The following is a 26,734-nucleotide window of genomic DNA, read 5'->3' as shown; positions in this document are numbered from 1 at the left end:
TTCCTCCCACATTCCAAAGATGTACAGGTCTGTAGGTTAATTGGTCACATGAGTGTAACAGTAAATATATTTAAGACAAGGTTGGACAGATGTTAGCATACTGGGAGAATTAAGGGTTCTGGGGAAAAGGCAGGTAGGTGGAGATGAGCCCATGGCCAGATCAGTCATGATCTTATCTCGACAGGCCAGATGGCCTCCTCCTGCTCCTATTTCTTATGTAATTGGGGACCACAGACTTGTTGGGTCGGAAGAGCCTGTTATCTCTAAGTAAAACGTAAATATATCTGTTTGAGACAATGAAAGTGGTACAAAAGCTCTTTCTCCTTCCAATAACTCTTTTCTCACTCAGATCCCTTTTTGTTAATATTCTGTGACATTTGTTTTAACATCTGCGTATTCATTTTGCAGTTACATCTGGCAGCATTTGGAAATTGGTTATGTCCAAGGGATGTGTGACCTCTTGGCCCCTCTGCTGGTCGTACTGGATAATGGCAAGTTACTCGTTTCTAATTGTCAGTAATAAATCTAAACGGGGTTTCTGAGCGAATATTGAATATATTTTCATGAGTTTCCTGTTGTTTTCTGTTTCACTTTATACCTGCAAATCTCTGCTTATGTAACCTCAGGAGAAATTCTCCAAATTCTCCAATCCTATTCCTCCATTGGGTTTCATTGTCGTAGTTTGTATCATAACATATCTTATGGACCCACAACGATCAAAATTTGTCGATTAGTTTTCAATTTTTCAGTTAGAACATAAACATTGAACAGTACCAGCCCTTTGTTGCTGTGCTGACCTTTTAATCTACTCAGATCAATATCGTCTTCCCTCCTACATGTCCCTAATATATCTGTCGGTGATATATAAGCTCGAGGCACTTTATAGCACTTCCCAAACCTGCCTACCTCTGTCAGTTTAGAGAAGTACACCAAGTACAGGGGAATTTAATCGCCTGCAGGTTCCCCTTTAAGTCACACATCGCCCTGACTTGGACCAGTATCGCTGTTCCTTCATTGCCACCAGGTCTACACCCTGCATCTCTCTCCCAAATGGAGCGGTGGTCCATGAAGGCAGCTCACTGCCACCTTCTCATGGGCATTTAGGGCTGGGCAATATATCCTGGTCTTGTCCAGTTTCTTTTAAAACAAAACCTCTGTGTGGGCAAAATATATACAGAATGCTGGGGGAACTCAACAAGTCAGGCTGCATTTGTGGAGGGGGATAAACAGTCAACATTTTAGACCATAAGACATATGAGCAGAATTAGGCCATTCAGCCCATTGAGTCTGCTCTGCCATTCTGTCACGGCTGATTTATTATCCCTCTCAACCCTATTCTCCTTACAAATCAAGAACCTATCAACCTCCACTTTAAGAACACCAAATAACTTGGCCTCTACTGCCATCTGTGGCAATGAATTTCACAGAATTATCACTCTTCTGGCTAAAGGAATTCTGCCTCATCTCTGTTTTAAAGGGACGTCCTTTTACTCTGGGGCTGTGCCTGCTGGTCCTAGACTCCCCAACTAAATTAATGAAAGGTCTGGGCACAAATTGTCGACTGTTTATTCCTCTCCATAGATGCTGCCTGTCTTTTGAGTTCCTCCAGCATTTTGTGTGTAATGCTCAAGATTTCCAACTTCTGCGGAATCTCCTGTGTTAACTGTTCATGTGAAGAAGGGCTTCTTAACATCGCCTTCAAATGGCTTACTCTGGCTGATGAGGCCCTGCCACTTCCCTCTAAATATACTCTTCCATCAGAACTCTTTGCTTCCATGGGGAATACATTTCAGCCTGGGTTTAAACTATTGTGCCAAAAAAAAATTAGTATTCTTCTAAGAACTGAAACATTAGGAGTATTTTTATGTAAACATTTATGTAAAAATCAAAATAGCTCATATTGGCACAGTGGCTGCATTTTAAAAGCAGTTCATTCACAGTAAAGTGCTTTAGGACAGAGAGTTCTGGAATAGTTTAGGCCAGCCTAGTCTTCTGCATTGTCCCATCTACCTGTACCTGGACCATACCCCTCTCATCCATGTCCCTACCCAAACTTCTCTTACCTGTTACAATTGAACTCACATCTACCACCTCAACTGGTAGCTTTTTCCACACTTGCATCTCCCTCATGTTTCCCTTAAACATTTTACCTTTTACCCTTAACCTGTGACCTCTAGTTCTAGTCTCACCAAACTTGAGGAGAAAAAGCCTGCAAGCATTCACCCTATTTATACCCCCTCATAATTCAGTATACCTGTCTCATTCTCCTACGCTCCAGGCTTGAAGGGGATTGAGAGGTGCTACCAGATGTAGCTCATACACAGTAGGGTGTGTGTTCAGCTCTGTTTCTGCAGCGGTCTGAACTGGAGGATGTGGCTCTCTGAAAGATAATTCCCGACCACACTGACCTTAGCTCCAAAGTTGGTGAGAAGGTCAGGGATCGTGTTGCAGTTTGTTGGTGCTCTATACCGACCGTGGTCTGTTTCTTCACACGCAGAGGTCATGGCATTCAGCTGTTTCACCCAGCTGATGAAGAGAATGAATCAGAATTTTCCACATGGTGGGGCCATGGACACTCACTTTGCCAACATGCGTTCTCTCATTCAGGTACAGTGGCTCCCAGTCCTTGGCACAAGTTGGGCAGAGTGAAGGGGTAGTATTCAAACTGGTAGGGAACCACGTGGTCTATAACGAGGGTGGGGTTCCATGGGAGGTCTAATAAGGTTGGAGGTCCGAGGCAGTCAGCAACCAGAAAGAAATGAGCAAAAACATAGAGTATAAAACAGAAAATGGAAAGAGTCCAGTGTTTGTTATCTGCAGCTCGATACTGAATACAGTGAAGAATATTTTCCTTCCTAAAGGACCAGAGGGCTCTGATAGAGAAATGTCACTTACCATTACTTTAAGCGGGTTTTTGGTTTACAAGACCAGGTGAACATTCAGTGGAACACAGTGAGGATTGCTGTGTTACCACTAGAATGTATGAAGACACTCGCGGGCTGACCACAACACATCCATCAGTGTGGTGGTTATTTACCCAAATTTTCACTGTGTGTTTCAACGTTCACGTGATAAATAAATGCATATGAATGTGAGAGGAACAGGAGGAGGAAGATGGCAACCAGCTCCAAACCGCCAATCGTAATACTGGGTGGCGGGGTGCAGATATGCCTATCAAAGGTGTAAGGCAGTCCTCCATCCACTGACCTGCAGGTCACCCTTGGGCAAGGTGTAGCCCCTCGACCTGGGTCACGTGAAGCCACAGGAGCAGGTAGTGGATGGTTGTATGAGCGGCAGGTGCAAGTCCTGGTTATGTGACCACTGACACCAGGCAGACAATCTCTGAAGAGTATTGATAATGGCTGGGGTCACTGTTTTGTAAAGACACTGCCCAGGAGAAGGCAATGGCAAACCACCTTTGTAGAAAAACTTGCTGAGAACAATCATGGCCACGGGACCATGATTGCCAACGTTATACAACACAGCACATACTGATGATAATGAGTGACTCACACAGTCATGGTCTCAGCACTACTGTCCTGTATCCCCACAGTCCTATTTATTGGCCACGGCAAATTGCCCCTCATGTTTAGGAATGGTAGAATCAGGGAAGGGGGTAGTTGTTGGGAACTTGGAAAACATGTAATGGTAAACGACATTGCTCTATAGTGTAACTGGTTGGCTGATGGTCAGCACGGTTTTGAACCAGGGGGCCTGTGTCTGTGCTGGATTCTCTTACCTGCCTCAGTCAGAGGGCTCCCAGTGTATCCCACAATGAGGTTTGTGTTGTAGAGGAGTTGGGTGTGCTGAGACTGGGAGACAAAAGGAGTGATTTATGGTGCAAGTGTTGGACTGGAGGAAGAAAGCGGTTAGAAGAAGTCTCCCCTGTCTAGAGTTGCTGAAGAAGAAAAGCAGAGATTGGGATGCAAGTGGCAGGGCTTGTGGAGGAACATTGGTGCAGCTGGAGCTTCGGACAAATGGAGGTAGGGTGAATTGGTGGGGAGTGAGTGGCTAAAGAGCAGGGATGTGTGCCAAATTTACCCTTACAGAAAGGCTGTGCTCTCTAATGAGATTTCTACCCTAGATCCTGGATTCGGAGCTCTTTGAGTTGATGCATCAGAATGGGGACTACACCCACTTCTACTTCTGTTACCGATGGTTCCTGCTGGACTTCAAACGAGGTACGTGTCTATCCTGGACTCCTCGCTCTTTGTGTTTAACCTCACTGAACCCTATGTACCACTTCCGCTAACTCATTCACTCAGTAGCCTCTCCCTTGGAGCACCTGGGCATGGAGAGGCTTTGTAGCAAGCACGACGTGGAGCGCACCTCACTCTGGGACAGAACATGCAACAGTGACCCCAGATAGCCATTGTCATGAGGATTTAATGCAATCTATTCTCCAGGGTCAGGATTTATTGATGTTTCACTAATTGCCCTTGGACAGGGCAACTTGCAAATATATAGAACAGCATAAGTCATACAGTACATGTACAGTACAACCATACAAGCCCTAACTTATAAACATATAGAACAGTACGGGCCCTTTGGCCCATGATCTTTTTACCTATTCTAATATCAATTATGGATGGCAGTATAGAGGTATGTCCCTACCAAAAGAGGTGTGAGGCGTTCCTTTTCCTCCGCTAGCCTTTAGGTCACACTTGGGCAAAGTGTAGCACCCTCCTTGGCCCCCGATCAGGGTTACGTGAAGCCATGGGAGTAGGTGGTGGATGGTCATATGAGCAGCTGGTACATATCACAAATCCTGGTTATGTGATCACTGACACCAGGCAGACAGTCTCTGAAGGGTATTGATGATGGCTGGGGTCACCCGTCTTGTAAAGACACCGTCCAGAAGAAGGCAATGGCAGACCACCTCTGTAGAAAAATTTGCCAAGAACAATCATGGTCATGGAAGGACCACGATCACCACGTCATACAACATGATACATAATGATGATGTCATTGAACAGAGCTCATAATGATGATGAATATCTATCTAACCCTTCCGTTCTACATAGACCTCCATTTTTCTTTCATCCATGTACCTATCTAAGAGTCTTTTAAGTGTCCCTATCTGCCTCTATCACCTTCTACGGCAGCACATTCCATGCACCCTCCATTCTCTGTGTAACAGAAAACTACCTGTGACATCCCCCCACTGTATTTTCCATGAATCGCCTTAAAATTATTCCCCTTCAAATCAAATCAAATCAAGATTAATTATCATTCAAACCATACTCCAAATGACCAGGTGCTGTGTCTCTCCGTGACCGATGCGAGAAGAACCCTGCGCAAGGTCAACCCACAGAAGGCTGCTGGGCCAGACAATATTCCTGGTAGAGTGCTCAGAGGATGTGCAGACCAGCTAGCAGATGTTCTCACTGACATCTTCAACATCTCCCTGAGCAGCGCCATCGTTCCAACGTGCTTCAAGGCCGCCACCATCATCCCAGTGCCGAAGAAGTCTTCAGTATTCTGCCTAAATGACTACCGTCCCGTTGCACTCACATCCATCATCATGAAGTGTTTCGAGAGGCTCATCATGAGGCACATCAAGACCCTGATGCCCCCCTCACTGGACCCCCTGCAGTTTGCGTACCGTCCCAACTGCTCAACAGACAACGCCATTGCCATCACCCTCCACCTGGTCCTAACCCAGCTGGACAAAAAAGCCACATACGTTCGAATTATATTCATAGAGTTCAGTTCAGCATTCAACACAATCATCCCTCAGAAACTGATTGGAAAGCTGAGCCTACTGGGCCTGAACACCTCCCTCTGCAACTGGATCCTAGACTTCCTGACTGGGAGACCTCAGTCAGTCCGGATCGGGAGCAGCATCTCCAACACCATCACACTGAGCACGGGGGCTCCCCAGGGCTGTGTGCTCAGTCCACTGCTGTTCACTCTGCTGACCCATGACTGTGCTGCAACACACAGCTCGAACCACATCATCAAGTTCACCAATGACATGACTGTGGTGGGTCTCATCAGCAAGAACGTCGAGTCAGCATACAGAGAGGAGGTGCAGCGGCTAACGGACTGGTGCAGAGCCAACAACCTGTCTCTGAATGTGAACAAGACAAAAGAGATGGGTGTTGACTTCAGGAGGGCACAGGGTGACCTCTCTCCGCTGAACATCGACGGCTCCTCAGTAGAGATCGTTAAGAGCACCAAATTTCTTGGTGTTCACCTGGCGGAGAATCTCATCTGGTCCCTCAACACCAGCTCCATAACAAAGAAAGCCCAGCAGCATCTCTACTTTCTGCGAAGGCTGAGGAAAGTTCATCTCCCACCCCCCATCCTCATCACATTCTACAGGGGTTGTATTGAGAGCATCCTGAGCAGCTGCATCACTGCCTAGTTCGGAAATTGCACCATCTCGGATCGCAAGACCCTGCAGCGGATGGTGAGGTTAGCTGAGATCATCGGGGTCTCTCTTCCCGCCATTACGGACATTTACACTACACGCTGTGTCCACAAAGCAAACAGCATTATGAAGGACTCCACGCACCCTTCATACAATCTCTTCTCCCTCCTGCTGTCTGGGAAAAGGTACCGAAGCATTCGGGCTCTCACGACCGGACTATGTAACAGTTTCTTCCCCCAAGCTATCAGACTCCTCAATATCCAGAGCCTGGACTGACACCAACTTACTGCACTGGATTGTGCCTATTGTCTTGTTTATTATTTATTGTAATGCCTGCACTGTTATGCAGTCCTGGGTAGGTCTGTAGTCTAGTGTTTTTTCTTCTTGTGTTGTTTTTCACGTAGTTCAGTGTAGTTTTTGTACTGTTTCATGTAGCGCCATGGACCTGAAAAATGTTGTAATGTTTTTACTGTGTATTGTACCAGCAGTTATGATCGAAATGACAATAAAAAGTGATTTGACTTGACTTGACATAGATACTGCTAACTGAATGAAACAGTGTCCCTCTGGGACCAAGGTGCAAAACGTCCAAAATAGCAAGCAAACTTTCAAAAACAGTGAGGAGCATAATTCAAAATACCAAGCAAAGAAGCATATTCACTTGAGAAAAAAAAATATCATCCAAGACCCGGAGTGACAATGCACAATGCAGGCAATCCAGCCTGACATTCCAGTGTTCGAACACAGGAGGGCAGCACTGACAGGTGAGGCTCAGCCCTGCTGTAGCGCTTTTGTGTCTCTCACCTGGTCTGCAGCAGCAGGCAAGTCTGAGGCTACACAGCTCCCACGTCAACTGTCCCCTCACCAGACCCTTGTCTAGTAACAGGCCTTCAGCAACTTACATTATCAATGTCCAACAGAGTCTTGTGATCGCAAGTGAAATGTCTGAGACAATCTCCCACGGTCCAACTGTGAAGCTTCCGAGTAACCTCTGGACCTGGAGCGGCTCCTCCCACCTCAGCCAACCTCTTTGACACCTCGGCCGGCTCCACCATTGACACCAGTTTAGCTACTCTGATCAAGGAGCAGCTCACCGATGGAGTAGTCCTGCAGAACTTGAAGTAGATTTGTCTTTGGATTGTGTGGTCTAACTGGAGTTTAACGGAGCTGCAAGCACAGAGATGGGGAGGAATTCATTTAGCCAGAGGGCGATCAATCTGTGGAATTCATTACCACAGACGGCTGTAGATGCTAAGCATTGAATATATTTAAAGTTGAGGTTGATAGATTCCTAATTAGTCAGGGCATCAAAGGTTAGTGTGAGAGGGCAGGAGAATAGGTTTGAGGGGGATAATAAATCAGCCATGATGGAATGGTAGAGCAGACTTGATGGGCTGAATGGCCTAATTCTGATCCTATGTCTTATCATCCTATGCAACATTACCTCACAGCTCTTATACTCAGCTGCCAACTAGTGTAAACCAACCCACCATACACCCTCTTAACCATCCTGTCTATTTCAGAGTGTTTGAGAGTCACAATGGGTCCAACCATGTACAGAGGGCAGATACCCTTCCTTAATGAACACATTGCATGAGATTTTAACAAACTAATAATTTCATGACCATTGGTGTTATTGGTATTCATTCCTGATTCATTAATAAATGCACAAATCACTTGAAGCAGGTGATCTGGTTTATATATTTGTTGCTTGACAAAGAGTAATGTTTTCCACAATATGGTTCAAATATGCTTTGTGGCTGGAAGGTAATACAGGATGCCCCCCAGGGCTGTGATGGGTATTCTAGATTGGCTACCATCATCTCCAGTAACCCCAGCTCTGGTGCTATCTGTTCATCCTTGGGGATAAGTTTCCTCCAGTGGCTCTGATTTCTCCTAAAGATGTGGGGCTTGTTGGGGTAGCCTGACACTGTATAGTCTCTGGTTTGTCAGGGAGTGGTGGAACTTTGGGCGAGTTGGGAGGAGTGTGGGAAGATTAAAATATTGTCGCTGCAGGAGCATCATAGTGTCCCATGATGGGAAAGAATTACTTAAAGATCCCAGTCTCAATCCCCTGCCTCTGTCTGAAATGTGTCTCATTGAAGACTTAAACCCACTTCCCCCCACCTAAGTAGATTAGTAACAGTAACGCTGACTGTAGTGCTCGGTTGTAGCAATGACTAGGCCTCAGGCTGCAGAGTGGCCTGTTTATAGCCGCCCAGCAGAGAGGCACTGGAGGTGGTGTGGAGTGGAATCCAAGCTGGAGTCAACACTGCCCCCCAGTGTTTGTTCGGCAGAAGACAAGCTGTATTGTGTTCAGCTGCAGGTTGTTGCAACATTCATGAACTCAGGGCGTTGGACTAAATGTTTTTTGTGTGTGACTGTATTTTACCGATATATGAGCCTGAGCTGTATATGACTGTTACTGTATTCTGCACCTTGACCCTGGAGTAATGCTGTATCGTTTCTGTTCATGGGTATTCGTGTATGTTTGAATGACGAACTTGAGCGTGGATGTTTACTAATTATCATGAGTGATCGGTATACACAAAATGCTGACCCTCTGAATTCCTCCAGCATCTTGTTTGGGATGATCCAGATTTCCAGCATCTGCAGAATTCCTTGTGTCTTTAGAATGAGTGATTACAGTTTTCAAATTTAGAATGCATGAGTGTTTAAGGTCATTTCCAGTACACAAATGTAAAAGAGAGCAAAGTACTTGTTACTGCAGATCCGATGCTGCACAAAAAAACAGAAAAGATAATGAACACAATGGTAATAAAACAATATACTGTAAATGTATACATAGCTTATATACATATAATGATTGTAAGTGACACTGGGCACAGGAGTGAGTGTCTGTACATAAGGTGACTGACAGGATGATAAAGTGGTGGTGGTTGGGCTGTGGAAGGGTGGGTTAGCGGGTGGAGGTGTTGATCAGCCTTACTCCTCGGGAAAACAACTGTTTTGAGTCTGGTGGTCCTGGTGTGGATATTGTATAGCCTCCTTCCTGACGGGAGTGGGACAACAGTCCAGGAACAGGGTGGAGAGGATCCTTCATGATGTTACTGGCCCTTTCCCAGCACCTTTCTGTATACTCTATGCCTTTGGTGGCGGGTAGGCTGGTGCTGGTGATGCACTGGGCAGTTCTGACTGCCTGTTGTAGAGCCGTCCTGTCCACTGCAGGCAAGTTTGCATACCAAGCAGTGATGCGATATGTTAGGATGTTTTCTGCTGCACATCTGTAGAATGACATGAGTAGAGATGTGCCTAGTCCAGCCTCCTCAGAAAGTGAAGGAGTTGGTGAGCTCTCCTGATTGTGTATGAGATGTTCTGGGACCATGAGAGATTTGCGAGACATGCATTCCAGGAGTTTGAAACAGCTGTGGTGCCGATGTAAAGAGGGATGTGAGTGCTGCGAGTTCTCCTGAAGTCAGTAACCATCTCCTCTGTCTTGTTGACTTTGAGTAATAGGTTATTTGCCTGACATCAGGCCTCGAGCTCTTCCACCTCCTCTCTATAGGCCGTCTCATTAATATTGGTGATGAGCCCCACCACTGTTGTGTTATCAGCACACTTGACAATGTGACTACTGGGGTGTTTGGTCGGGCAGAACATCTCCTGCACAGTTTGTATGTAACATGACATTAGGTTTTTATTTGAAAACTGTTATAAAGACAGAAGAGAGTTGAGGGGAAATGGAATTCATGTAGAATTGGGATGAGTGTATCACAAACATGAGAAAATCTGCAGCATTAGCGTAACACACACAAAATGCTGGAGGAACTCAGCAGGCCAGGCAGCATCTATGGAAAAAAGCACAGTTGACTTTTCAGGCTGAGACCTTAGTGTCGTTGTGTTTGATGTCGAAAGGTTGAGCAAGCTAGAGGTTTTCTGCTTGGAGAGATGGAAGATGAGAAGCAACTTGATAGAGGTGTATAAGATTATAAAACGCAGAGATGGAATGGGCAGACAGCTCCTTTTACCTAGAGTGGCAGTCCAGAGGACATCCTTTTAAAGTGATTGGAGGAAAGTTTAGGGGTTAGGTTTTTTAGAGAGAGTGGTGGGTGCACGGAACCTGTTGCAGATGCATTAGGGACATTTAAGAGACTCTTAGATAGGCACATGGATGAATGAAAAATGGAGGGTTATGCTGGAAGGGTTGGATTGATCTTGGAGCAAATTAAAAGGCTGGAACAATATTGTGAGCATGGACTGTGCTGTATTGAACTATGTTCTGTGTTGTTTGGTGATAGGTGTGGATTGGTGGGCTATGTATCTTTAAATGCAGGTCTCTCATTCCTGTTGAGTTTCAGCAGCTTGTCTGCCTTTTTACTTTGCACAGAGTTGGTCTATGATGACGTGTTTTCGGTCTGGGAGACCATTTGGGCTGCAAAGTTCACCTCGTCTACACACTTTGTCCTCTTCATTGCGCTGTCCATGGTGGAGCTTTACCGAGACATCATTCTGGAGAATAACATGGACTTCACAGACATCATCAAGTTCTTCAACGGTGAGTGAGCGGAGGAGCTGCTGTCTGTTGGGAAGGAGCTCCAGGGAGACCACTGCTGGTATATCTGTGAGCGGATGAGCTGTCTACCTGTCAGGGAGGGAAGGAGGCTATTCGGCGCATTGGGTCAATACTGACTCACAACTGAGGAATCCCGTCACTCTCACCCCCCCCCCCCTGTAGCCCCGAGACTTATTTCCTGTCTCACAATCCCATCAGCTCCCCTTTGATTCTTTGTAACTTGCCCACACGATCGTCAATTTACCCCTGGCCAACTAACGTGTACCTTAGTGATGGAAAAGGAAAATGGAACGCCCAGAGCAGGCCCACACCGTCCGGGATTGAACCCAGGTCCCTAGAATTCAAAGTTCAAAGTAAATTAATTATCAAAGTACATATATGTCACCATGTACAACCCTGAGATTCATTTTCCTTGAAGGCATATTCAATAAATCTATAAGAATAATAACCATAACAGAATCAATGAAAGACCACACCAACTGGAGGATTCAACTAGAGTGCAGAAGACAACAAACTGTGAAAATACAAAGTGAAGAAATAATAATAATTAAGTAATAAACATCAAGAACATGAGATGAAGAGTCCTTGGAAGTGAGTCCACTGGTTATGGGAGCATTTCAATGATGGGGGAAGTGAATTTGAGTGAAGTTATCCCCTTTGGTTCAGGAGCCTGATAGTTGAGGGATATTAACTGTTCCTGAATCTGGTGGTACGAGTCCTGAGGTTCCTGTACCCTCTTCCTGAAAAGAAAACGTGGTGGGAGCCCCTGCTTTCCTGAAACAGTGTTTCATGTAGATGGGCTAAATGATGGAGAGGACTTTACCTGTGATGGATCATGATACCCTTTAAACACTGGCACAGCTTGCCATTAAACACAGAATGGGCCAGGTTGTTCAATGTCCACGCACCAGTTCAGAAGTTGACCCAACCACCCCCCACCGTGACTTCCCCAGAGCCCCTCTGACTTCTGACCCCCCTGAATTTCCCATCTTGCCTTCCAGAAATGGCTGAGCACCACGACGTAAAGCAAGTTCTGAAGCTGGCACGTGATCTGGTTTACAAAGTGCAGAAGCTGATCGAGAATAAGTGAGGTGGAGGAGGGTGAAGAGCAGCGAGACAACAGCATCCGGGCAGCACCTCGGTGGTGGGTGAAGCCATCTAAACCTTGTCATTTGTGGTATTGCATTTGTGCTGAGACCTCTGGTTTAGCCACTGTGCGCTTGGGGAGCGACATTGAAGACTCTGCTCCCTCGTCTCTGTGAGGTCGTAGCTTCAAAACTTTTGTACCTCTGTTTAAGTTGCTGAGTCTGCCGTTCCTGCCACTCCAGGGCCCCGTTCCTGTGTGTGATCTTCCCTGTGTTTTTTACTCAATGCTCAGGGGCGGGTGGGAGGTGGAGCACCCTGTCTAAGGCCTGTAAGGAGATGATGTTTTAAACCCAATGTTTATGGTGTTTGATCAGGGGTGACCATCAAAGCAGTTAGTGCAAAAGGGCTCAACAGGACAGGGAGATGGACAGTTTGTCAGAGGCCAAATAGACCATGTTTGATGCACAACGATGGAATGAAGTTGATGCACTATATTCGCCTTCCTTGCTCTTAATAAGTTGCCATTCACTCTCTGATGCCCTCTCATCGTGTGTTTAGGGATTATTTCAGTCCAGTGCCAAGATTCCTACACAGTAGCCAGCGATAGGTTCATTGACTGCCATTCTGTTGCCAACTTGGGCCGTGTATTGTAATCAGCTGCAGAATTCACTGACTACCACTAGGGGCTGCAAATACCACATCCATGGACCTATGGTGATTGTTATTGAGACCGAAATTGCAGCTGCCAAACCTGTTCCTCACTCCTGTGCTTACAATTTTCTCCTGGTTTTAATTGAAAAGCTTCCTGGTTCTTTCAGGACTTTCGCCAGGTCCAAAGCACAATCCTGCTCTTTCATATTCTCCCTTCATTTGAATAGTTTGGGTTGGAATTGCAGTGTTTCATTTAGCAGGTATCTTGCTTCTGAATCTGGAGGTTGTGACTTTAAGTTCAAAGCCATCTTTTGAATCCAATCTTTAGCCAGGTCAGGAAAACAAAATTACTTGGTTGCTCGTCAAAAGGATTGTAATGATAGCAGGATTTAGCCACAACATAACCAAGTCTTGAACTCAGTTCCTCGAGCTGACTCTGCCATTCAGTGAGAACATTACTGATCGTGAGTACCTTTACTGACTGATCGTCCACAGACCTCCAACGCAGACGATTCTAAAGGTCAGAACTTTTTTCATGAAGAAATTTCACCTCATCTCAGACTTAAATAGCCATCCACCTCTTCTGAACTGTCCCGAGGAAGTGGCCTCTTGATAATTATTAGTGTGGTATCTCTAAGTATATAGTACATTTCAATAAACTCATCTCCCATTCTTCTAAACGACAGGGAATTTGGGCTCAGCCAGATTGCAGGTAACATAGTTGGCACGGACTAGTTGGGCCAGTGTGCCTGGTTCTGCACTGTTTACCTTGGGCTCTATACTCAACCTCTCTTGGAAGTTCACCCTTGCATTCCAGGAATCACGGTGAGGTCTTCCTCCCGGAGAGTTAATCTTCATCAGTGGGAGAGGAGAGCAAAACTCTGCATGGTACACCTGTGTCATCTTATACGGGTAATCCCCATGCTAACAGGGTTGAGTTCTTAGAAAATAGGCCGTATTGCGATTTTTCATAACTCAAATCTTCTTCATCCATGCATCCATTGAGAAATGTGATTTGAAAAAAAATTATGTTAATTTAGTATTTTTGCATACATAAGTTCTGTGACAGTGAATTTTGGTCTGACCACTATGAGAGTGAATTTCCATAAACTGAGCACCTATAATGTGCGGTTCATCTGTACATTTGGAGCAGAATCTCCTTTCCCTTATGATCCAAACCCTTTCAATAGTGGCTAGTAAACCACTTGTCTTTTTTTAATTTGCTCTAATTTTTGTACAAGTACACTGGGTCCCGGGTTATGGGTGACTTTATAGAAACCAATTTTACACCAATTCTCCCGTACAGTTTTCAAGATAGTGGTAATAAAGACTGGATTACAGTATATAGTTAAATTATGAGCCATTTTACAATGAATACTTGATGAAATGGGACCTGTAGGAGAAATCAGCAAATGTACACTTCTCAGGAACTAAACCCGAGGACTGCCTATTCACTCAAGTACCGACACATCAGTCATGATAGAAGTGGAGCTGCTTCCCTCTTCTTCCAGCCCTTCTCTGTTGGCACCTCTCCCTGTTGTATTTGGAGCTCCTTGGTGCTAGGCTGGCCTACTTACCCTCGTCCTGGTAATCACAACCACTGCCATACACATTGGAGCCCAAGCTGATGATGTCTGCTCCGAGCGAATTGGGAAGCAAAGGTTACTGGGAATTGGGGTGGGATGGGGAGAACAGGCATGAATGAATGGTTGAGGTGATTTCAACAAAATCTATTGCAGAGACTTGGCTTGGACACTCCAACACCCTCTGCTCAGTGGGATCTTTTTTTTTATAAGATCATAAGACTTAGGAGCAGATTGAGGCTATTTGGCCGATCGAGTCTGCTCCACCATGGCTGATTTATTATCCCTCTCAGCCCCATTCTCCTGCCTTCTCCACAAAACCTTTAACAAACTCACTAATCAAGAAATTATCAACCACTGCTTTTAAATTTACCCAATGACCTGGCCTCCACAGTCATCTGTGGCACTGAATTCCACAGACCCACCAGCCTCTGGCTAAAGAAATTCCTCCTCATCTCTGATCTAAATCCTCAACTCTGTCCTTCTATTCTGAGGCTGCATCCTCTGGTCCTTAACTTCCCCCACTATAGGAAACACCCTCTCCACGTCCACTCTGTCTAGACCTTTCAATATTCAATGGGTTTCGATGAGATCTTCACTCATTCCTGTAAACTCCAGTAAAGTACAGGCCCAGAACCATCAAAGTTCCTCATACATTAACCCTTCCATTTCTATGATTATTATTGTGAACCTCCTCTGGACCCTCTCTGATGCTAGCACATCCTTTCTTAGATAAGAGGCCCCAAACTGCTCACAATACTCAAGTGTGCTCTGACCTCAGCCTTATAAAGCCTCAGCATTACATCCTTGCTTTTTTAGTCTAGTCCTCTCAAAATGAATGCTAACATTGCATTTGCCTTTCTCAGAAGTTTGTGAATCTTTTGGAACCTTCTTCCTCAAAAGTCCACGGAAATCAAAGCTTTTGAGTATTATTAAGGTAGTGTGGGGTTCTTGATAAGCAAGAGGGATGTGGAAATGAGGTTACAGTCAGAATGTCTGTGATTTTATTAAATAGTGGAGCTGGTTAGAGGGACCAAATGTCCTCATTCCTCCCTAAATCGTTTGGTCTACACTTAGATCACCTGCTACACATTGCCCGTTTCTTCCACAAGACAAAATGCCTTCCTGCTGGTTGATGGTCTTTGAATTGTGTCAGCAGAACCTCTCCTCCAGGCTCATCCACCTTTACTTTTAAATCTCCTGCACGCCAGCCACCAGCACAGTCCTCCACCACTTCCTCCAAGCACAACAGAGCCTGGCTGCGTTTGGCAGATGCCACCCACCAGTTCTCTGATGTAAGACAGCACACCCAAAATGCTGGAGGAACTCAGCAGGTCAGGCAGCATCTGTGGAGAGGAATAAAGTCGATAGTTTGGGCCGAGACCCTTCATCAGAACTGGAAAGGAAGGGAGAAGCCAGAATAAGAAGGTGGGGGTAAGAGAGGGAGTACAAGCTGGCAGATGATAAGTGAGGGGGATGGTGGGTGAGTGGGGCTGAAGTGAGAAGCTGGCAGGTGACAAGTGAGACCAGGTGAGGGGAAGATAGGTGGATGATGATATTCTGTCTGGGTAGCCTCCAACCTGAAAATCTATTTCTCCAATTTACGGCAATTTCTCCCTCCTCCCACCCCTCTCCTTCTTGATTCCCCATTCTTGCTCCCTCTCACCCCTCCTCTTGCACCTCACCTGTCTATCTCGTCCCTCTGGTGCCCCTCCTCCTCCCTTTCTCCAGTGGTCCACTTTCCTCTCCTATCAGATTCCTTCTTCTTTACCTTTTTTGACCTATACCCTCCCAGCTTCTCATTTCATCCTCCCTTCGCCCACACCTGGCTTCACCTATCACTTTCCAGCCTGTACTCCTCCTCCTCCCTCCAACTTCTTATCCTGGCTTCTTCCCCCTTCCTTTCCAGTCCTCGGCCTAAAGCGTGGACTGTCGGTTCATTTCCTGAACTGCTGTTTCCTTGCAGCATTTTGTGTGTGTTCCTTTATTTACATTCTCTGCATTAGAAGAATCCAATCAGTGGTGTGGGATTGAGCACACTCCCAATGGACCAACAGCCACGTCACCCTGGAGGGAATGAACTGTACTACGGCACCTTCTAAGGGACCACACATTGACAATCTTGGGAAGCCATCAAAGACTAGGATGGCTCTCTAATTTTTCAACCCTTCTCATCTCCTCCACTTTCCAACCTTGCGCTTGGCCAGGAGTCCAGAGTGAGATTTAGATCCCCGGGTCTCAGAACTTCAGAAATTGCTACTCCAGAGAGATGAGGACATTTAGTTTCCAGATACTTACTGAAAACTGAATCAAGGGATTTTATTAATGGCCTGGAAAAGATGGAGATTGTGAGCTGAGAGTTTCTGTATGGCCTTCTCCTGCCTCCCATCATTGGATCTTTGGAATGACCTGAGGCCACCCCCATGCCTACAGATGCCGCCTGCCACTAAGATAAGTTTCAGGGAGGGAGGGTGCAGGACCCTGATATTCCTGTGGGAGGACAGCTATAGAGGAGCTTAACCGTACCCTATATTGTGAGCCATAAAAGGTTTCTCGATACAGGAATGTCTTATTGCAGTTTGTAAGATTTCCTGATTTTATGCCCTTTTCTCCTGTAAGCCAGTCCTTCTACCGCAAGGGTGGGTTATGTTAGATGTACTCTCCAAAGGTGGGAACGTTCTAATTGGAAAGGTGCACTAGAGATTTACTGTGATCCATATTTATCCCTGTGCACATCAGAAGCTGATTGCAGTATGGAGAATAATTCAGAGTAAGTGACTGAGCACAGATCAGATTCTCTTTCTGCCTCTCTGCCCCATTTCTCTATCTGCCCAGGAGCCTTGGTTGGACTGGGTGCTGGGAGCCCTGTGCTCCCTATGGCAGGCTGCCCTCATCTCCTGTGAATGGCACGCCTCTAGTACTGCAGCCCCTTAATCCCTACAGTAATCTCCTGGCTTTACAGTCAAGGGTCAGTGAGCCCCAGTTAAAGATAAAGGTTGGTTTTATTTGTTACGTGTATGGAACACCGAAACACACAGTGAAATACATTATTTGTATCATTGCTTGTGATGTACTGGGGGCAGCTCACAGTGTCGGCATGCTTTCTGTGCATCCACAACCTACTAACCCTAACCCGTACATCTTTTTGGACTGTGGGAGGAAACCAGAGCACCCGGAGGAAACCCATGTGGTCACAGGGAGAATGTACGAACTCATTACAGACAGAGGCAGCAATTGAGCCCCGAGCTTCTGATCGCTGGTGCTGTAAAGAATCACGCTAACCACTACACAGCTGCATCAAAGTTAAAGGGACAGTTGACAGATCATTCACCATTGTCCACTCCCCTTCTTGACCAAGCATCTAACTTGACAGTGAGAACAGTCCTGATACTAGTGGCAAGGCTTGAATAAACATTGATCAGTGACGAAAGCAGTGCAGGTACCCTGTCCTGGGTTGGGCCCATCGGCTGCTGGGGAGCCTGATGTTTACCTGGGCCCTCTTCACCATGGAGAAGTGGCCCCCTTCCAGTCCAAGTGCCCGTGAGTTTGAGTTGTGTTATTCACATTGGTTGTAAATTTTGAAACTGTCTCTGTGTCACTGCCCTGTTGTGAAATGTTGTTCTATAAACAGAGGTTCTTAAATGTGGTAAAAATTATCTAAATGTCCAAACCCAGAAAAGTTATATATACACAGATGAACATATATAAAATATATATATTGTAGAAGTGAATTGTGCTTTCTCTACAGAGATATTAAAAAGCCAGTTAGTGCTTTATACCCTGGACCACTACGTGCTAAGTTCCTGCCCTTTGTCATATTTATGGCTTGGTTGGTTAATGTTCGATGGGAACCCAGAATTGGATCATCTTACACCAGCAGCAGCATCCAAAGTGTTTATTTTTAATAAAAGAAAATTGACTGTAAGATCTCTTGCTGAAGATTCAAATCTTCAGCAAGATTCACCTGTAGCAACACTGTGAGGGTTTTCTTTTGTTAGGTAAAGCAAGAGGTCACATTTGTGATTCTAACACAGAGCCAGCAAATGTAAAACGTTGATGCATCTGAGTGACCAGAATCCATGGTATCATGCCCAGCCAGTCTGGGTAACGAGGGTGAGCTGCCAGTTTCTGCCTCAGTATTTCGAGTGAGGGTAAGGGAATGAAAGCTGGCCCATTCCACAAGGCGAACAATGCCCTTGAGTTGGAACATTGATGCCCAGAACATAGAGAGCACCATGCAGCAAGTGGGAGCCTCTCTCCATCCTAGGCATCAGACTAGTGAGTCACCAGCAGCGTTCGAGTGAGATGAATCAGCCAGTGTGTGGCACTGAAAAGCAGTGTGGCAGGTCCATGTTGTCTCCTGCTGGGCCTTTTGCCACAAGCACTAGCAGTTCCAAACCTCCTTTTGCACGTGTCCATGGTTAACTAGTTTCAGACCAGCCCACCAATCAGAGCTCCACTTACAAACCACATTGAGGGGGTTTTGTTAAAAGTAGTTCTTGCAGTTGTTTGAAGTTGGAGTAATTTCAGGTGTTGAATTAGCCCCTGGGTTGTGTGGAAAGGATTCAAATTCATAGACAGAGATTGGATTAACTTTAGTTGTCATGTGCACATCGAAACATACAGAATTATATTGTTTATGTCAATGGCTAACACAGTCTGGGGTGTGTGCGAGGGGCAGCCCACAAGTGGCAACATGGTCCCAGCAACAACGTAGCAGCCCCACAACTTGCTAATGCTAACCACACATCTTTGGAATGTGGGAGGCAAACCACGCCATCATGGGGAGAACATTAAAACTCCTTACAGACAGCGGTGGGGATTGAAACCCAATTGCTGATGTGGTAAAGTGTTAGGCTAACCACTAGGAAACTGTGACACCCCGTAGAGACACAAAAAAGCTCAATCTCAACAGACGTTATGAGAAGTGCAAGTCGACTGTGTTCCCCAGACATGGGTTAGTCTTGCCAATGGTTGGCCTCTTCCAACACCAGTATTACAAAAGGAATCAGCAGTTAGACCAGCGATGAGAATGCCAAGGAAGAAAAGAAAGTTGCTCAGTTTTAACAGTGACATTAATGAATTGCCCCTCTGTGATGCAAGACGTTGATTCTTTGTTCCAGTGTAGGGGCTGCGCTATGGTCTGCTCCAAACTTCAGTATTTGCAGTTCTGGTAAAACCCGAGACTACACTTCACTGCTCTAGTGTGATTTCAGCTAACTGAGTTAAGGAAAACTGTCAATTAATCTTTGTGTGGTGCACAAGGCTTTTTGACAGCAGACAGTTCTGTTTAGTGCCTGGATTCACTGCAAGTTCCTGAAGGTGGTTCACTAATACTTATTCATAGACACGAGATTCTGCAGATGCTAGAAACCCAGAGCAACGCACACAAAATGTTGGAGGAACTCAGCAGGTCAGGCAGCATCTATGGAGAGGAATAAAGAGTGGATGCTTTGGGCTGAGACCCTTGTTTAATGGTATTGGTTGATGCATAAAAGCAGTTGGGAACTCCGGCACCAATGCCATTTTAGTCTCCCTACATCCCCCATCAACTCAGCAAGGCAGCGTCCATCACTAAAGACCCAAACTGTCCAGGACATGTCCTCTTAGAGAGGATTTACAGGAGCCTGAAGACCCACACTCAACTCGAGATTCAGGAACAGCTTCTTAACCTCCACCATCAGATTTCTGAGCGGTCCATGGACACTGCCTCATTATTCCTTTGTTTGCACTACTTATTTTGTAACTTTTAGTGATGTTAGGCTTTTGCCTTTCCACTACTACAAAACAATAAATTTCACATTATATACGACAGTGACAGCAAACCTGATTCATACTCTGCCTCTCACCTACACACCAGAGCAGGGGTTCCCAACCTTTTTTAAGCCATGGATGCCTACCATTAACTGAGGGGTCTGTGGACCCCAGGTTGCTGCACTAGAGGCAACTTAGTGCCTGGTTCATGTACCATTGGGAGCTTTGTAGTCCAAAGGAGGAAACTCTGGGGAGCAAAATTAGAACCAAACTTCTGGATATTGGAGTGTGCTCATTTAAAGAAAACTTACATTCCATTCAAAATTCAAAGTAAATATATTATCAAAGTACGTATAGGTCACCATATATTACCCTGATTGATTTTCTTGCATGCATTCATAGTAGAAAAGAAATATACAACAGAATCAATGAAACAAAAACTACAAAGACTGACAACTAATGTGCAAAAGACAAACTGTGCAAATACAAAATATTGAGAACATGAATTGTAGAGTGGTTGAAAGTGAGAATTGGTTGCAGATTCGGTTCAGAGTTGCAGTGAGTGAAATTATCCATTCTGTGGCTTCCTGATGTTTGCTTCTCTTTCCAGTAACATTATTGAGTGTCAGTGTCTTCAGCCCTCCTTTCTGACACCTCCAATCCAAGTCCAAGTAGAAAGAAACCAGTATTCACTCTTTATTTCCCTGATCTCAATGCACTTTATTTCAAAGAATGGGTCCCCAACCTTTCTATGCCATAGACCCCTACCATTAACTTTGAGGGGTCCATGGACGCCAGGTTGGGAACCCCTGCCTTAGAAGGAAAAGCAAATAATGCTTTGGTGGATTTATGAAGTGCTTGTCTGCAGAATCTCCTCAGGCAGTAAAGTGCAGTCTTAGTCCCCTTACCACTCCGTGGTGTATATCTTGACATGGTTCAGTTCTCTGCCCCGTGAGCCTCTTGCTGAAGCCCTGTATCCACATGTTGTAACTTTACAGTAAAATATATATTTTATCATTAAATTTCTTTTCTAAGACTTGAGAGCATATCCTGTTTAGCAGTCAAATGGGTAAAATTATATGATTTAAAAAGAGATATATAAATATATATGAATTCTATGGTGAGTGTATTTTAAATATGAGATATATCTATAAATAAATAAATGTTCCAAATATTTTCGGACCATGTGTTTTTTCTACATTTAGCTTGGTTTGACTTTCCAAAGTACATCACCTCACACTTAACTGTATTGAAACAGACTACAGCGCACAGTGAGGACTGCCGAACGCCTCATTGGAGCCTCCCTGCCCTCTATTGTGGACCTGTACTCTTCCAGGTTGAAGAAGAGGGCGGGGAACATCATAAAGGACTCCTCCCATCCTGAGCACGGACTGTTTGATCTGCTTCCGTCCGGTAGGCGCTTCAGGTCCCTCCAGACTAAGACTAATAGGCACTGGAGAAGTTTTTTCCCTACTGCGGTCACTTTGCTGAACAGTTAACTGTCGGCTAACTATTACTTGGATTGCACTACCTGTATGTATAATTTATATTTTCATTTATATCTATCATTATTATTGTTATGAGCAGAGAGACAACATCTGCCGGAAGTAAATTCCTTGTATGTGCATAGGTACTTGGCGATTAAAGTCTGGTTCTGATTCTGATATCTCTAACTGATCAGAATATGCCTGTAATCTATATTATTTATGTGCACTACATTGGAGATTAACAAGGGAAAGTCTGCAGATGCTGTTATTCGTTATTCATATATAAATGACTTGGATGTGAATGAACTAGGCCTGATCAATAGCAGATGACACAAGATGAGAAGGTGCTGTTGACAGCGAAGTTCAGTGTACAAAGCAACACACACAAAGTGCTGGAGGAACTCAGCAGGTCAGGCAGCATCCATGGAAAAGAGCAACCAGTTGACGATTCGGGCCAGGACTCTTCGTCAGGGCAGAGGAAAGGCCTTGGCCCAAAATGACGACTGGTTACTCTTTTCCACAATGCTGCTTGGCCTGCTGAGCTCCTCCAGCAGTTTGTGTCTGTTACTTTGTACATTGAACTTCACTGTCAACAGCACCTTCTCATCTTGTGTCACCCACTAACTATTGATCGTTTCATTCATTTCCATCCAAATCATTTATATAAATAACAAAGAGGTCCCAGCACTGACCCCTGCAGCACAGCACTAGTCATCAGCATCCATTCTGCGAAACAACCCTCAAACACCACCTTCTGCTTCCCAGCTCTGAGCCAATTTTGAATCCACCTGACTAGCATTCCCTGGATTCTATGGGAGATAACCTTCCAGACCAGCCTGCCATGCAGAACCTTGCTAAAGTCCAAATAAACAAGATCACCAGCCTTACCCTTATCTAACTTGTTGGTTACTTCATGAAAATCTAAAAGGGTTGTCGAGTTGTCTTTTTTATGCCACGGACTGTCACCATTAATTGAGTGATCCACGGACCCCAAGTTGGGAACCCCTGGTGGAGCACAGCTGTCCACTTGCGAAATTTGCAGTAACACAAGGGTTAAAATAGTATCTGACTGAATTCTCCTTTGTACAGACTTTCAGTTCAACCCTGAGAACTGAGGTCACCAGGCATACCAAGCCAAGGGAAAGATACAAAGGATTCTAGGGCAACATTTAATATTGGACAATTATTTTATAAATTCTCAAATAGATTTAACTGGTTATTAAACACCTGAAATATGTCTTATGATTGTTACTTAAATATGGAAATAATGGGATTCAGAAGTGTACCAAGTTACTATTGGATCAATATCTATATAAGACCATAAGACATAAAAGTAGAACCAGGCCATTTGACCCATTGAGTCTGCTCCACCATTCAATCATGGCTGATCCTTTTTTACCCTCCTCAGCCCCACTACCCGGCCTTCTCCCGGTAACCTTTGACGCTGTGTTCAATCTAGAACCTATCAAACTCTACCTTAAATACACCCAATGACCTGGCCTCCACAGCTGCCTGTGGTAATAAATTCTGCAAATTCACCACCCTCAGATTAAAGAAATGTTTCTGCATCTCTGTTTTAAATGACCAGCCCTCTATCCTGAGGGTGTGCCCTCTTGTCCTAGACTCCCCCACCATGGGAAACATCCTTTCCTCATCTACTCTGTTTAGGTCTTTCCACATTCAAAAGGTTTCAATGAGATCCCCCTCATCCTTCTAAATTCCAGCGAGTACAGACCCAGAGTCATCAAAAATTCCTCATATGATAACCCTTTCATTCTTGGAATCATCCTTATGAAAAATTTCTCATATGCTAACCCTTTCATTCCCGGAATCATCCTTATGAAAAATTCCTCATATGTAACCCTTTCATTCTCGGAATCATCCTTATGAAAAATTCCTCATATGTAACCCTTTCATTCCTGGAATCATCCTTATGAACCTCCTGTGAACCCTCTCCAATGGCAGCACATCTTTTCTTCAATGAGGAGCCCAAACTGTTCATGATACTCAAGGTGAGGCCTCACCAGTGCCTTATAAAGCCTCAGCATCACATCCTTGATCTTATATTCTAGACCTCTTGAAAGGAATGTTAACATTGTATTTGCATTCCTCACCACCGACTCTACCTGCAAGTTAACCTTTTGGATGTTTTGTATCTCAGATTTTTGGATTTTCTCCCCATTTAGAAAATTATTTGCACATCTATTCTATCAAAGTGCATGACCATGCAGTTTCCAACATTGTATTTCATTTGCCACTTTCTTGCCCACTCTCCTAATCTGTTTAAGTACTTCTGCATCCCACCTGTTTCCTCAATACTACCTGCCACTTCACCAATCTTTGTATCATCTGCAAACTTGGCACCAAAGCCATCTATTCCATGATCTAAATCATTGATATACAGCATAAAAAGAAGCGGTCCCAACACCGACCCTGGCAGAACACCACTCATCACCGGCAGCCAACCAGACAAGGATCCTTTTATTCCCAATCGCTGCCTCCTACCAAGCAGCCAGTCTCTAACCATGCCAGTAACTTTCCTGTAATACCATGGGCTCATAACTTGTTAAGCAGCCTCATGTGTGGCACCTTGTCAAAGGCCTACTGAAAGTCCAAATATACAACATCCACTGCACCCCCTTTACCCATCCTACTTGTAATCTCAAAGAATTCCAACAGGTTCGTCAGGCAAGATTTTCCATTAAGGAAACCATGCTACCTTGTTCTGTATCACCAAGTACTCCATAACCTCATCCTTAACAATTACTCCAACTATACCGAGCTAGTCAATTTCCATATAAAAATATCTTTGTACAATTTCAGAAGAGTTTGCTAATAGTCTCCTTGTGCATAAGTAAATAAAAATGTGGTTGTGGAACATGTGCAAGTTTTCAGAGTCAAGTCAATTGCTGATGACATGTGCAAAAAGCAACTGTACCTCCTCCTAATCAGACTCTGTCTATGCAGATGCTGATAGATCATGGCCCCCAGAATCCCCTCTAGTAACTTTCCTATAACTGATGGTCGGTTGAGCAGCCTGTAGTTCTCTGGCTTATCCTTGCCACCCTTCCTAAGCAATGGACCAACTACCTCTTTCCTGGAGGATCTCAGCATGTCGGGCAGCATCTATGGACGTGAATAGACAGACGATGTGTCGGGCCGAGACCCTTCTTCCGGACTGAGAAGGAAGGGGGAGGGGGAGGAGGATAGCTAGAAGGTGATGGGTCGGAACAGGAATGGGAATCATTAGGTCACCAGTTAGTTCCACCTGTGGATAGTGTGGAGGTGCTGGACGAAGCAGTCCCCCAATTTACGACGGGTCTCACCAATGAAGAGGTGGCCGCATTGAGAGTACTGGATAGACAATTTGAGGGTTTCCTTACCTGGAAGAGCTGCATCAATGTAGAGGGGGGTAATTCCCGTCCCTGTTTCGACATGTCAGTCCACAGCCTCTTGTGCGAAGAGGAGGCCACCCTCAGGGTGGAGGAACAACACCTTATATTTCTGGAAAACCTCCAACCTGGCATGAATATCAATTTCTCCTTACAGTGAACAGACTACCCCCCCTCCCCGCACCTCTTCCTCTATTCCCCACTCTGACCCTTTAGTTCTTCTCACCTGCCTATTACCTCCCCCTGTGCCCCCTCCTCTTTCCCTTTCTCCCATGGTCCACTCTCCTCTCCTATCAGATTCTTTCTTCTTCACCCCTTGAGCTTTCCCACTCAGTTGGCTTCACCTATCACCTTCCAGCTAACTTGTTTCCCCTACCCCACCTTTTAATTCTGTATCTTCCCCCTTCTTTCTCAGTCCTGAGGAAAGGTCTTTGCCCAAAATATCAACTGTTTGGTGATTTCCAGCCTCTGGTAGTTGTATGATTTTCATTTATCTAAGGTCTTGGTTGTAATTCTGTTCTCAGAATTCTGAGTGCCCATGCCCAGAAGAGGACTAGAATACGGGAGCATGGAAGTACTGTGAGAGCCGTCGTAAATCTGGGGACTGCTTTATTGAGCACCTCCACTCCATCCACCAAAAGAAGAACCTGTGACCAAACATTCTGATTCCCATTCCTTTTCCAAAATGTCGATCCATTGCCTCCTATTGTGTCACCATGAGGCTCCTTCGGGTTGGAGGGGCAACACCTTATATTCCTTCTGGGTAGCCTCCAATCTGATGGCATGAACATCGATTTCTGCTTGTGCTAATTTTTCCCTCCCCTTTCCCTCTTCTCCTGTTCCCCACTCTGGCCTCTTACCTTTTTTCACCAGTCTATCACATTCCCCTGGGTCCCCTTGTCCTTCCTTTTTTTTCCTATGGCCCCCTCTGTTCAATTATCGGATTCATCCCATCACCTTTCCTACCCACCTGGCTTCATCCATCACCTTCTAGCTATCCTCCTTCCCCTCCCTCCACCTTTTTATTCTGGCATTTTCCCCCCTCCTTTCCAGTCCTGAAGAAAGGTATTTGACTGAAACATTGATTGTTTATTCACTTCCATAGAGGTTCCTGACCTGCTGAGTTCCTCTAGCATTTTGTTGCTTTGGGTTTCCAGCACCTGTAGACTTTCTTGTGTTCATGAATAACCATTTTCCTGTCTTTGGGAGCTTCACCAGAGGCTACAGATCATGAAAATCTGAAGTGAAAACAGAACATGCCGGAAAAACTCAGCAGGGCAGGGAGCCTCTGTAGAAAGAGCCAGAGCTAGTTCAGATCGGAGACCCTTTGTCACAACTGGCTTTGATAATGAACTCCAACAGAACAGGACGGGTACGCCACTTGTCCTTCAAGTTGATCCATCATTCAATATGACGATGGCTGATCTATGCTCGCCTCAGCTCCTCTTCTGTGCCAGTTCCCCACCGCCTTTCATCGCTGAGAGGGTTGCCACTTGATTCACTCCGCTGGTGATGGGAAACCAAATACCTCATCATAATCACGAGAAAGTCTGCAGATGCTGGAAATCCAGCGCAACACACACAAAATGCTGGAAAAATTCAGCGGGTTAGGCAGCCTCTATGGAAAAGAGTAAACAGTCTACGTTTCAGGACGAGACCCTTCTTCAAGACAATGTCCTATTCCTTCATTATAATGAAAGGTTTGCAAATCAAATTCCTGAAATATCTGCACGGTGAGTAAATCCCAACACAGAAAATCGCGGTATCCTGACCATCTATTATAGACGTTTTGTATCTTTTTAGGGGTTTAAAAATACAGTAAGGACCAACTTTTCTTGAGTTTGGAGACAACGTTGGCCCGTGTTGGTGAA

General features: G+C 45.1%; 1 protein-coding gene across 1 annotated transcript in view; it reads left to right on the top strand.

Moving 5' to 3' along the window:
* Window positions 1-21,158, top strand: part of sgsm1a (small G protein signaling modulator 1a) — a 185,368-nt gene extending 164,210 nt beyond the window's left edge. Inside the window, exons 21-25 of the mRNA XM_073065888.1 lie at window positions 409-491; window positions 2,498-2,607; window positions 4,085-4,181; window positions 10,725-10,892; window positions 11,912-21,158. Of these exons, the coding sequence (XP_072921989.1) occupies window positions 409-491; window positions 2,498-2,607; window positions 4,085-4,181; window positions 10,725-10,892; window positions 11,912-12,000 (547 nt within the window). The 3' untranslated portion in view covers window positions 12,001-21,158. The remainder of the gene's footprint in view (window positions 1-408; window positions 492-2,497; window positions 2,608-4,084; window positions 4,182-10,724; window positions 10,893-11,911) is intronic.
* The last annotated feature ends 5,576 nt before the right edge of the window (window positions 21,159-26,734 follow it).

This window comes from Hemitrygon akajei, chromosome 14, assembly GCF_048418815.1.
Source record: "Hemitrygon akajei chromosome 14, sHemAka1.3, whole genome shotgun sequence".
Classification (NCBI taxonomy): Eukaryota; Metazoa; Chordata; class Chondrichthyes; order Myliobatiformes; family Dasyatidae; genus Hemitrygon; species Hemitrygon akajei.
This window is presented reverse-complemented; position numbering and strand designations above follow the sequence as displayed.